The sequence below is a fragment of the Procambarus clarkii genome, chromosome 20, assembly GCF_040958095.1.
Source record: "Procambarus clarkii isolate CNS0578487 chromosome 20, FALCON_Pclarkii_2.0, whole genome shotgun sequence".
Lineage (NCBI taxonomy): Eukaryota > Metazoa > Arthropoda > Malacostraca > Decapoda > Cambaridae > Procambarus > Procambarus clarkii.
In genome coordinates this window covers 24,620,904-24,633,917 of record NC_091169.1, presented here as the reverse complement: position 1 = coordinate 24,633,917, position 13,014 = coordinate 24,620,904, and the positions used below count along the sequence as shown (strand labels likewise).

The following is a 13,014-nucleotide window of genomic DNA, read 5'->3' as shown; positions in this document are numbered from 1 at the left end:
AAAATTGACCTCATACATAGAGAAAAGGGTTGCTTTATCATTTCATAAGAAAAAAATTATAGTAAATATATTAATTCAGGAAAACTTGGCTTATTAGGCAAATCGGGCCTTGAATAGTAGGCTGAGAAGTGAGTTCTGGCTACTAGGTACGACATATATATATATATATATATATATATATATATATATATATATATATATATATATATATATATATATATATATATATATATATATTTATTTATTTGAAATATATATACTTGAAACTTAACACATTTTTCAACTATTCTTAGCTAAACACAAATGCTACCTACCCAAATAATTCAGTGCTTAAACTCTTAGGTCAATGTTTAAATTTTTCAGTACCACATTTACACAAGCGAGATGCTTGCAAAAAATACTGGATACAAATTAACGATGATGCTAATGCATATTTTGATCTTATCAGTGACGTTACTGTATACATTTTAAACAACTATATAACCAAAATTCATATTACATTATAGGGATCAAACTAAATTTAAACTATAATTTATTGCATTACAAATGGCAAGGCATTTTTTCATCACTAGGGTATCTCAAACTAGAACTGCTGTAAAGAAAAATTAAACTTTGGTGTTTTTATCCCATGAGGGGGGACTGAGGTAACTAGATTTGTTTGCCAGTTCATGTGTGTAAATGTGTGCATTAGTTCCAGCTCTCAACCTCTTGATCATTAACTGCAGGGTGTGTTCATATTTATGCATCGAGTGTGCACACATGCATAGATTCATGCAAATGTACACACTAAGGGAGAGAGAGAGAGAGAGAGAGAGGATACACAAGATGTGGCAGGAAGAGGATTAGGAGGGGAGGGTTAGCATTGTATCAATGCTTTAGTTAATCCTGATACAGGTTAAAGTACTGACAGTGAAAACTTGAAATGAGAGCCCAAGTCTGGCCTACAATACAGCCAAACTGCTCAAGTACTCTCAAGTTTTAGCAGCTGGAAAATGTCAGTGGCAGTACAGTTTGGGGTTACATGGCATTTGGTGATACACCAAAATGTATTATAGTGCTTTTCTGGTGAAGGAAAAGTACATTAGCTACTAGAAGTTGTGGTTTTGTAATATCTAGAAAACTTACCTATTCAGCAAAATGAATATGAGTAATACTATATATATATAATGTTCTGCAAATATCACGCCTTACATTATATTGCATTTCTTATATTTAATTTCAAAATATTTGTTGTTAAAAATTAAATCATATATACAAACATCACAAATGTAATAAAATAGTGTTTTTTATCCCAAGATATAAATTTTACCTTCATTTTCCCGAGAAAAAGAAGCTAGCTACAACATTCGTGTAACATTCCTCTCTATGTATTATCTTAAAGTTGGTTAAATGTTAACCACAATAACATTTCCCCAAGACTAGTCGTCATAGTCTACATCTATTTGACTATATTTACACATTTGGCAATATATAATATTTTTGTATTTGTCACATGACATCAATTACTTTTTTCACAAATGATAGGAAATTGTTTACATATTTACTACCAGCATTAAAAATGTAAAACCTTATACAGTATTTATAATTATTTTGTCTAAGTTTGCGATTTTGTACAATTTATATACTTGGAGACATCATATTCAAAGAGCTCAATATCATATTTATATAGTTCCAAAAGGTCTTCCATTTGCTTCTGGGAAAGTTGGCAGAGGAACTTATCGGCTAACTTCTTCCGTAGGTTCATTTCTTGAACGATTGATTCTCTTTGGTTTAATCACATCTTCTATACCTGTTGATTCGAACCATATTTTTAAGTGTCAAATTAGATTATTTATTCATTTTAAAATCAACATAATTCTATTAAGAAAAAGAGAACTTCACCTGATGTATATAAAAATAGTCTTGAGTACAGTACAATGAAATGCCCCTGTTGGGGCTCTGCTTCAGCAGCTCTTCTCTAATTATAATCTGAATGAGATAGCAAGTTAGGTGCCTAGGCACCAATGAGAGCATTTAACAAAAGACTTACAAATACAGGACTAAAGTTCCTATTCACAAACCAGAGCTGGAAGAGGGTTCCAGAACAAGGAGAGGGTTCTGGGAGCTCATCTCCCCCGAGCCCTGTAACTCCTTCAGTAACAGGGAGGCTTCTAAAATGGGCCTTGCCCAACCATTTGGGGCTGGACAGTAAAGCTTCATGCAGGTCGGCGTTTAATCCCCACACATCCAAGTAGTTGGGCATCATTCCTTTCCCCCTCCTGTCCCATCCCAAATCCTTATCCTGACCCATTTCAAGTGCTATATAGTCATAATGGCTTGGCACTTTCTCTGATAATTCCCTCCCCCCTCCAGTATGTTCTAATTTCCAGAACAACATTTTAAGTGAAACACTGCTGAAAGCCCTTTTTAGGTCCACATAAATGCAGTCAACTAATCCATTTCTTTCCTGTAAAATCTCTGTGGCTCTATCATAAAAACTAAGTAAATTTGTTATACAAGATCTCTCAGATTAAAAACAATACTGTCTGTCTGTTATTGTATAATTCCTCTCCAGATGTTCTACCTTTTTATTTTAATTATTTTTTCTAACATTATGACCTCTACACATGTTAATGATACAGGTCTATAATTAAGCGGGCCTTTCCTGCTGGCACTGTTGTAGATTGGAACTGTGTTTGCCTTTTTCCACACATTTGCTAAGACTCCTGTACACAGGAATGCCTGAAAAATCATTTGAAGTGGAATGCTGAGCTCGGGTTCCCATCCTCTCAGAACCTGTGGTGAAACTCCATCTGGTCCAAGTGCTTTGTTCTTTCTTAGCTCCTTGAGCATTTTTTCCCTTTGTCTCTAGACACTTCTATGTGCTATGTTGTTCTCAGGAATTCTTATTGTGTCTGGTTCTCTGAACATTTTATTTTGCACACACTTTTAGAACTGTTTTTAATGTTTCACACATTTCCTTTTCATTTTCTTTCTGCCATATAGTTGTTTCGTGCTTCTTTCTATCGCTGGTATGTTAGAGGGTTTTGTCTCTCTTGATATCAACTCCATTTTGTGTTTTTTGGTCTCTGGCCCTCTTGCAATTTGTCAACCCTATTCAGTTTCCTGGTTCTGCATCTTTGTTTTGGTATAAATTTTCTTGTGCCTTTATTACATATTTCACAAAACTTGATATACATCTCATTTACTTCCTTGCCTAATAAGTCTTCCAAAACAAATGCATTAAAGAACTCCATAAGTTCCCCAAGGTGTCCTCTCCTGAAACCAGGTTTTTCAGTTGCCTCATTTTCCTCATTCTCTACTAGATTATAACTCACTGCATACTTTATTCAAAAAAGGACATGGTCACTTTTGCCTAAGCAGGAAACGTACTGAATGTCAAATATCTCTCTCTCTTTCTCTCTCTCTTTTCTGGTGAATATCAAATCCATCATGGAAAGAACATTCCCTTCCCTCATCCTCATAGCTTGTTAATGTTTTGATACATTAATGCCTCTGGGACGAGGTTTGCAAATCTATAGGTCCAAAAGTCCTCCATTCTAGCTTCATAGGCCTCCCAATCTATGGATTTCAAGGCTGTATTTGGGGTCTGTCAACACACGATGCCTGACTTTGCTGACGCTTCCTGTGTTATCCTCGGATGTATCACTGATTGTTTATCACTTGTTTCTCTTTTTTTTACACGAGTATGTATGTATATTGATTAACTTGATAAATCATGTAATTCATGTAACACATGGTAATGTTTCAACTGATTGCTTTACCTGGTATACTCAATTACAACCAGTATAGAGTAGTGAAAAGGATATGAACATAATATTTAATGGTGTTGGGCTCTGGGCTATGGTCAGATATGGCCTAATTGGCACCATATGGGCGAGAGTATAGATTAAAACTTAAGGCGTAAGCCACCAATGTGGCACACGCACGACAGCAGGCTCCTAATACAAGTAACACATCATAATGGTTCAACTGATGATTTGTTTGTCATCCTGTCCCTTCGAAATTCTGCCATCAGCTTATACATTTTATTTTTAGAATTGCAACTTGAGTGACTACTTACCAGCAGAAAAGATGATGTAGTTTCCATCTTCTTCTAAAGTTTCAATCTAAAAGATAAAAGTATAAACTTAACATTCTTGGTAGTTTTGCAGGAATAATGTATATATATATACAGAAGTCTACACTTGATGAAGTCATTAGTGATAGTGCAATAATACAAGAATCCACGTATATTATTTGGAATCCTCCTATATATAATTATATAATATATATGGGGGGAATTCATGTTCTTGTATACAGTACTTGTATTCTTGGATCCATAACATGTTCTTATACACATGTTATGGCACCACATAAGCCATTGTCTGGCAATGTGTGTGTGTGTGTGTGTGTGTGTGTGTGTGTGTGTGTGTGTGTGTGTGTGTGTGTGTGTGTGTGTGTGTGTGTGTGTGTGTGTGTGCAGCAACTGCAATATTTAAAATTTTCTTCATTAAATGATTGGTATAAAACTTATAAATCTTCACTCTTTACATTTCCAACCTTAATAAAGCTTCTTAATAGTTGTCAGTGATTTTCATTTCTACATTTATATCAATTACAGTCTTTTGGAAGTTATATTTATACCTGCATTTAAGAATATAAAACATTTATCCACACAAAACCAAACAATTGTAGTTCACCTTTTCATACAAGTACATACCTTTGCAAATACATCAAAAGGCACCAAGCATGGTGTACAAAACCGATTCATAGGAGTCCAGTGCTCGTCAAGCTTTGCACCTTTCGCATTTTCATCTATCAGAAACTGTATAAATTGTGGGAATGATGGCACAACAGACAGAGGCCCTGCTCTTCCAAAGAAGGACCGGAAGGATCTAGGTGCTAGTGTTTCTGGCTTCAACTGGGGGTACTGTTTCATGATGGCCCGAGATAGTCTACTGTAGTATCTGTTGCCCGAGTGGATCTTGTCTCTGAAAATAAGAATGATTTTGTAATCTAAATACTATGCCAATGTGGACAAACTATACAGATTACCGTACTGTGTTTTATCCGCAGCCAAAGTGTAAACTGGTATCATCAGCAACCATTACCACTGTATTTGCTTTACCACTTGATCCTAAAGCTGAATGTCAAGTATCTTAAATCAAAGGAGTCATCACAGATGTATAGATTAATGAAATGTAATTGTCGGTTTTGTAATTGTATCTGCAAACTAATACTATCAATACCTCTATTTCTCTCGGGCATCTTATTTAAGCAGGTATGGTATTGTTGACATAACATGACACATTACTAATTCCTCTACCAGCATATAAATGAAATCCTTTATAGCCATTTAATCTCATAATGCTATCATCCCTATTCCCAATTTCCGAGAGTGCTATTATGTTAATATTCTTTCTTAAGAGTATAATAGTGTACATCCACTGGTTTATTTTTTAACTCATTAACGTTCCAAGATAGCCTCCTCATGGCTTTCTTCCATGAGGAGCTTTCAACTCTTAACTTTGCCATGCTCTACATATTCACTGAGAAGTGACAGCCCCTTAGACTGTCAACAATATAACAATGCTACATTCTCTTCACTTGTATAGCTACCAAGATCAACCTGCCAAACACGCGAAGAAACTTTAATATTGCTTCGATGTTCGAAGAAGTTATAACACCACCTAACAAGTTGTAACAACTTTCTAATATCATAAAATCTTTAAACAAGTATACTCGCACAAGTATACACGAGAGAGGAACTCGCCAACAAATGGCAGGGACTTATAATGAGAAAAATAATAAGAGCAGATCAAGATAAAGCAGGATTGTTGCTTCTGGATGGCTTTAATATGAAATCAATTGAGTGGCAGGCTTATAAGGCAAGAACATGAAATATATGAGTAGACAAATTTGTAAATCTCCAACTGCAAACATTTATGCATCACAATATAGAACAGGCCATGAGAGCAAGTCAAAGGAATACCTCATTGTAGCCAATTCTCATACTCAAGGAAATGGGAAGAAATGCTTGATCAATAATACAAGCCTCCATCAGATGCAATCATATCCTACTGTAAACTAAAGACAATCTATACACATATGAGAAATAAGGAGGAACAAAAGATGGAGAACCCTGGTATGTTGATAAACTATTCATAACAAAAAGGGAAAGAGAACACAAGAAGAATGGTAATAGAGCCAATATAAAAAAAAGAACCCATCCATGAACACTAGAAATACAATCAAGCCCAAAACTAAAACATCACAATTCTTCAGCGTTTTAATAAACATGAATCAAATTTTCTTTGCACAAGCCAGTTTTTCATAGTCACTGATTTTTATTAATGTTCCATTTAATCTTAATATTTATCCTAACACAATGTTAAGATTTAGTATTATGAATTAATAAAAGGAAGAGCACATTCCATACTGTAATTGTAAATACACAACAAGAATTCGTACCTGTACCCTGATACAAGTCTCTTTAGAGGATGTCTTGCAATCATGAAGGAGAGTGGCTGTTGCGATGAATTCATAAACTTCTGCAGCTCCTCAACAGATGGTCTGAATAAAATAAAGAAATTATTAAAAACCAACTAGTGCTATTAAGACCTTTTCATACACATTGTGATGACGGTACAGTATACAGTAATTTCAATAGGGTACAACAAGACTTGTTAATGAAAAACTGTTCTACTTTCTTATATGGTCTAATCTATACCTTTTTTCAATGGAATGCAATAAATTCCCATTATAATTCTTTAATCTATGAGCTCATATCTTTAAGAATTTTGTTTTTAGAGCAAGAATTCATCAGCAATTCCAAAATATGAACAGTACTGTTTTACTACCTTTTTGGCTATACAGTACAAGTTCTTACAGAATTTTTTTAAAATACAAATGGATGTAAAATGCACGAGAATGATAAGAGGGAGAAAGAAAAAAGTATTCCTCTATCCAGTCCATTAAGGGTGTCATAAACAGTACTGCACATAATTATCTGATGAAGATGAAATGAAGAAAACTACCGACATTCATCATTCCGTCTCTCCACATTATGACTCGGTTTAGAGACAATAAAATGTACTGTACGTCTTGCAGTCTGTCAAGTTTACTGTAATGTTTCCCACATTACCGTAAATTTGGATGATGTGGAAAGGGGAGAAGGGGGTCTCTCTCACTTGCCATTAGGCTCCCCCTTTGGCAAAATCCTGGACATGCCACTGGAGGTAAAATTGGGAAGGGGGGGTTTATGATGCTTTCACTATTTAATGAGGTAGTGATGGAGGTGAGAGCTAGAACCTTGGAGATATATACACACACAATAATTATAGATTATGCTAAGTTAAATCACACACCTTGCATAACGCTTCCTAGCAAGCTGAATTGGAGTATCTTTCGAGTGAAGAAGCTCTGTCTCTGAGAATCCTGCAAGCAGGTTGAAGTTATAGAACCATGTTGATGATGCAGCCTTGAAAATGTTGCACCATACTAAGCCATATTTTTCATTTATCAAGAATTCCCAGGCATTTGGCTGGTACGTCTCCGAAGGCTTATCTAATCCATATTTTCTACAGACCTGCATACAACAGTAAGAAATCAGAATTACTGCAAAAGGTTAAACATTTCATAATTACAATTAATAAACATAGGACAAATAATATGCTTATCAACATTATAAACTGACTTTTGTAAAATGTAAATTCCTAATAATAATGCATCAAGCATAAAGAGCTCAATACATTATTGTATTCAAGTGTATGAAACCGCTGTGCTATAATGTATGAAATATTATTAAGTGTTACAAGTCAGCTGTATTTTTGAATTCAAAAATAAATTTGATAATCAGTACTGTACTCTGGCTATACTGTAATTAGCAAAATTATCCTATTGAATAGGCCTAGTTGTGCAGTTCTGACTATTGTATTAGGTATCATAATGTGAAGCACTGAAGACAAAAATTTTGTATTAGGTATCATAATGTGAAGCACTGAAGACAAAAATTTTGTATTAGGTATCATAATGTGAAGCACTGAAGACAAAAATTTGATAGTTATGGCCTTCTTCCAAGTGAGAACCCAATACATTTGTAAATCCAGTACTGTACTTGCAAACATCAAGTATCAAACATCACTGTACCTAGATGAGGTTCTGGGAGTTGGTCTACTCCCCCTGCTTGATGGGGTTCTAGGAGTAGTTCTACTCCCCAAGCCCAGCCCGAGGCCAGGCTTGACTTTTGAGAGACTTGGTCCACCAGGCTATTGCTTAATTGTGGCCTGCAGGCCCACATATCCACCACAGCCCATTTGGTCCGGCACTTCTTGAAGAAAACTAAAATTTCTCACTCTTGAAGACATCCACGTTTGCTCTGGCAATATTTCTTAATACTGTACTGTACTTTAATACTAATACTGGCAATACTGTATTGTAACAGATAATACAAATTTCTATTATACCTGTGCCTTACCTCTCGAACATGGTTGCGTCTAACAGACAGTCGGTCTACCAGCGCCTGTGTCACTGTCCAAGAGTCTGGCAAAGTCATGGTCTCCACCTAAAATTAAATGATGCAAAAAATTAATATGACTTCTAATATAATGTCAACTTCAGTACTGTACTTATCTTCAGATTACAAGTAGATCAATGTGATTCATATTTCAGAGCATACTGTATTTGAAATTTGTCTTGAAAACTCAATTCCATATCCACATAGTAAATGGGAGTTTATATTAAAGATATACTAAGTTTTTCTGTATCATTCCAAGAAATCATTCAATTTACTGAACAAACTAATTTATGCACTGAACTGAGTGGCATTTGTGTGAAAGAACACCTGTGAAAAAATGGCAAATAATAAAAATATGGATGAATCACAAACTTTTAACAAATTGGCCAGTGCATCACACACAGGTGCAAGAGTCATACCTAATATATGAACATTTTTAAATAAATAAACTAAAAGAATGATTTATGAGCTACAAAGAAAAATATTTCCAATTTTGTGGTGTGCTATCCGAATCAAATTATTTTAATTAAAGATCATTAATCAAAATGTGCATCTAATTAGGTGAATGAGTAACAAAACACCGAGTCTCAACTGGTCAATAATGTTAGGACACACAATGCAGACATGGTATCATGCTCAAGTATTGGCTGGAGAATTCTTGTCTATCTTGACCTCAACAGCATCTTCACTGTTCCTTAGGAAGAATCTACCTTACCTGCACCCTGGCAGCATAGCCTGCTCCTCTGTGCAGTTTGTGATTCTTCAAGTTGGCTGCTCGACACGCCTTATCACATGGCTTCCACCCGCTTTTATTATTGTTAAGATGGGACTGCACAAAATTTTTCCTCTGTACAGCATACTCTTGGTTTGTCAATTTCCTGGTTATGTTAGTATGTTTTAATTGACTAACTCCATTGTCTAGGCCACTGCCTTGTTTGACGATGTGGTGGAACTGGCAGGCACGGTCACAAGGTACACTAACAGTGGATGGAGTATCTACCTGAGATTTTGTAATATTAACAGTTCCATTGACGGTGGACAGATTGACTGCTAGGCCTGTAGTAGAAGGGATCGTGACAGCCTCCAGATGATGCCCAATGGTGAGAAGATCCTGTATGAAAGCAGGAAACGTGGTCATTATTTATAAAGACATGAAATTGATGAAATAGGGGTGCTGGCATGTACTTTGTATCATAAAGGTCATGTGCAATCAAGAATATATAAATTATTGCTAATTGAAATGGATACAGTATTTAGATTAATCATTACTAATAACTGTATTAATATATAACATAACTTTAGTGTTAAGAAACTCTGATAAAGAGAGAGATCTAGGAGTTTTGTATAAAAAACTGTCACCAGATAGTTGGGTCATTTTCAGTACAGTACTTCCATGACCACTTGAGAGCAAAGATTTGTTTCTCAGTGGATGTGTGTTGTATGAAGGCTCAATACAATTTTTTTTTACCCTATTGGCATTTGCATAGGAAACAAGTTGAATGCCAGCCATTGATGCAAATGGCCCTTATGCTCCATTGATGCAAACTGATTCCTACTGCCATTGGTCATTTTGAAAATTGCCTTTTTATTTATTTACCCTAAAATGTTGCTCAGGTACAAGATTTTTAGGTTTAGGAATTCATTTACTGATGTCAATTAGATGACTTCATCTATTTTTTACCTTTAAATTCAAGATGCCCACTGATATTTTGTTCAGAACAGGCAATCTGTTCCAAACTGTAGTAGAGCCTTCATATTAGACTCAAATGAAAGCTTTAAACATGAAGTGTTGAATTATGGACAGTAAAAATACAACAGGATTGCTGTATTTTTCTGTATTATGTATCTCATAGGACAAACATAAGTCCTCAACAGTCACAACCATACTGTCATATGACAATCATGACTATGGAAGGTGGTTGCCAGATTATTGTGTGATACTCTCTTCACTGTCGCAAGAATAAATGGCTTTCTTCAATAATAACCCGGCTGCCGGAAACGCTATGCATACTAGTGGCTTTACAAGAATGCTATGTACTCTCATAAACCCAATGTACCTTCTTATATATATAAATAAATAAATAAATTCAGTTAGTTGATGATAGGGCTACCTTACTCTTTCCAGCCACTGGATATCTGGATAGAAACAACTATGAATCTGAACTCTAAATTAAAGCAAGGATGGTTTCAGCTTTGGCTGAATGAGAAACGGCTGTTCTTAACAACAAGGAATGAAAACCACATTGCAAGGGTGAAGGCTATTGTTAACTTAAACCTCAAGTGCCAGCATTACCATGGGTGAAACATGTTAAATACCAGCCATTGAGGATTAAGAAGGATGAGCAGGGAGTTCAAGACCTGCAGGTAGGCACGAAGGATTTCGATGTCGAGCCCTTTGGTATCAGTATTCAATATTTCCGAAATCATTACAGTTTGACCTAGTCGACTCACTGCAGTTTGTGCATGACTTGAAGATGGCAAAACTCAAGTTGAAACCCCTTCTACAAGAGCAAGTTTTCACTAAGAAAAAGAATAGGAGGCAGAATTTCGATGGTGATAAGATCTGTGCATCACCTAGTACACCCATGAACATAGGTCCAGACTCTATAAAAGACTCTAAAGAGTCTTTCTGCATGAATATGGAGAGGCTGGGGCCGGCGGCCTTGTTAAATCTTGCAGACGAGACGAGACGATCAAAAATTTGATTTGAGACGATCAAAAATTTGATCGTCTTGATCAAATTGGATCAAGAATGATCCAATTTGAGTCGGCCCTTGAGAGGAGGAGCGACTGAGGAGTGACTCTTACTATACAATGTGAGCGATTCTATTTGTCCTGGGTTTATATCCTGGCCTTCAAGTTATCCTTATCCTTAAAGTTTGCTAAGTACTCACATGAGCTGTTATCCTGGCGACTCTTAAATTCTGTTTATAATTGCCATCGTCCCAGCTGTCTACACGGGCTCCCTTCAAGTTGTATATTATGATACTTAAACAGAATATGACAAACAGAAGTAAAGGCTTTAATCTGCCTCGTATCCTCATGTTGTCTGACAATATTTCCTCTTGGCTTCATTGTTCACATCTCGTTACATCTTGAAGATTTCTGGAAATCCAGAAATACATTTTCTGGATTTTTTCAGGTATACATTTCTGGAAAATAAAGTATATTTCGTAAGTGGAAATTTAACATACACCAAGATTACGACCATTCATAAAGTATTTAAAATTATATATTATATATATTATAGTAGATAACGGATTATTAAGTATATAAAAGGCTGTTTAACTTTTAAACAATTTGTTAACGTTTTGTTTGCTGTAATGTTAAATATCCTCAATTCATGTATTTGCTGTTCTGCTCTGTACGGTTCTTTAAAGATAAATGACACCATTTATTTCCCGGCGACTAAAAGTGTGACCATTATTGCCGTTAGTTTCCTTTGTGAGAAGGCTGCTTCCCCTTCCCCTCTCACCGTGTGACCGCAATGTATACTTTTCCCTGAAGTTTGTGTTGGACAAACACCTTCCCAGCCAAAGGTTCAGCCATGTTTAAATAGGCGATCCATCACTGAAAGTCGGTTCCCTCCCTTCCAAAGAACTTAGGCCGTGGGAGATTTTGTTCACATACGAGATATGAAATTAAATCGCCCGCTACCATGAGCTGCACCGGTGGCTCCACCAATAGCTGCACCGCTGGGTTCCACCAATAGCTGCACCGCTGGGTTCCACCAATAGCTGCACCGATGGGCTCCACCAATAGCTGCACCGATGGGCTCCACCAATAGCTGCACCGATGGGCTCCACCAATAGCTGCACCGCTGAGCTCCGCCAATAGCTGCGCCGGTGGGCTCCGCCAATAGCTGCACCGGTGGCTCCGCCAATAGCTGTACCGGTGGCTCCGCCAATAGCTGCACCGGTGGGCTCCACCAATAGCTGCACCGCTGGGCTCCACCAATAGCTGCACCGATGGGCTCCACCAATAGCTGCACCGCTGGGCTCCACCAATAGCTGCACCGGTGGCTCCGCCAATAGCTGCACCGGTGGGCTCCGCCAATAGCTGCACCGGTAATGTGATTACCTACACCAGGAGGGTCACTCGGAGAGAATCATGCTCCCAGAAGGTCAGTAATGTTGTATAGGTTGCATCAGCTCAAACTTTTGCGTGGATGCAACTGTTGACGTTACACTATCTGCAGATTTGTTTTGTATATACTTGGTAGTCCAGTCAAGGACACAGCAAAAGATCAAGTTGGATTGTTTCAAATGTAGGTTAGACATATTATATACGAGTTTAAGGGTATATAAATAGGAGCTTCCTCGCGTAAGTCAAACTTTCCTTTATTCATGTTCTTTAAATAACAATTACAAATTGCTTTGCAGACCAATCCCAGTACTGGAGCACTCGAGATTATAGACATTAAATAAATTACTCAAATTTTAAAGATATAAATGTCAATAATCAGACGTAATGAATCACATAGATCACGCACTATTAACCAAAGGTTTATGAAACCT

The 13,014-nt window shown here is 36.6% G+C and overlaps 1 protein-coding gene across 1 annotated transcript in view; it reads right to left on the bottom strand.

Moving 5' to 3' along the window:
• Positions 1–175: 175 nt before the first annotated feature.
• The window catches only part of LOC123755431 (carbohydrate sulfotransferase 11), a 55,269-nt gene continuing 42,430 nt past the window's right edge, over positions 176–13,014 (bottom strand). Inside the window, 9 exon segments of the mRNA XM_045738090.2 lie at positions 176–1,723; positions 1,725–1,789; positions 4,064–4,109; positions 4,703–4,973; positions 6,454–6,555; positions 7,350–7,570; positions 8,459–8,545; positions 9,213–9,608; positions 11,392–11,649. Coding sequence (XP_045594046.1) covers positions 1,595–1,723; positions 1,725–1,789; positions 4,064–4,109; positions 4,703–4,973; positions 6,454–6,555; positions 7,350–7,570; positions 8,459–8,545; positions 9,213–9,608; positions 11,392–11,541 — 1,467 coding nt within the window. The 5' untranslated portion in view covers positions 11,542–11,649 and the 3' untranslated portion in view covers positions 176–1,594.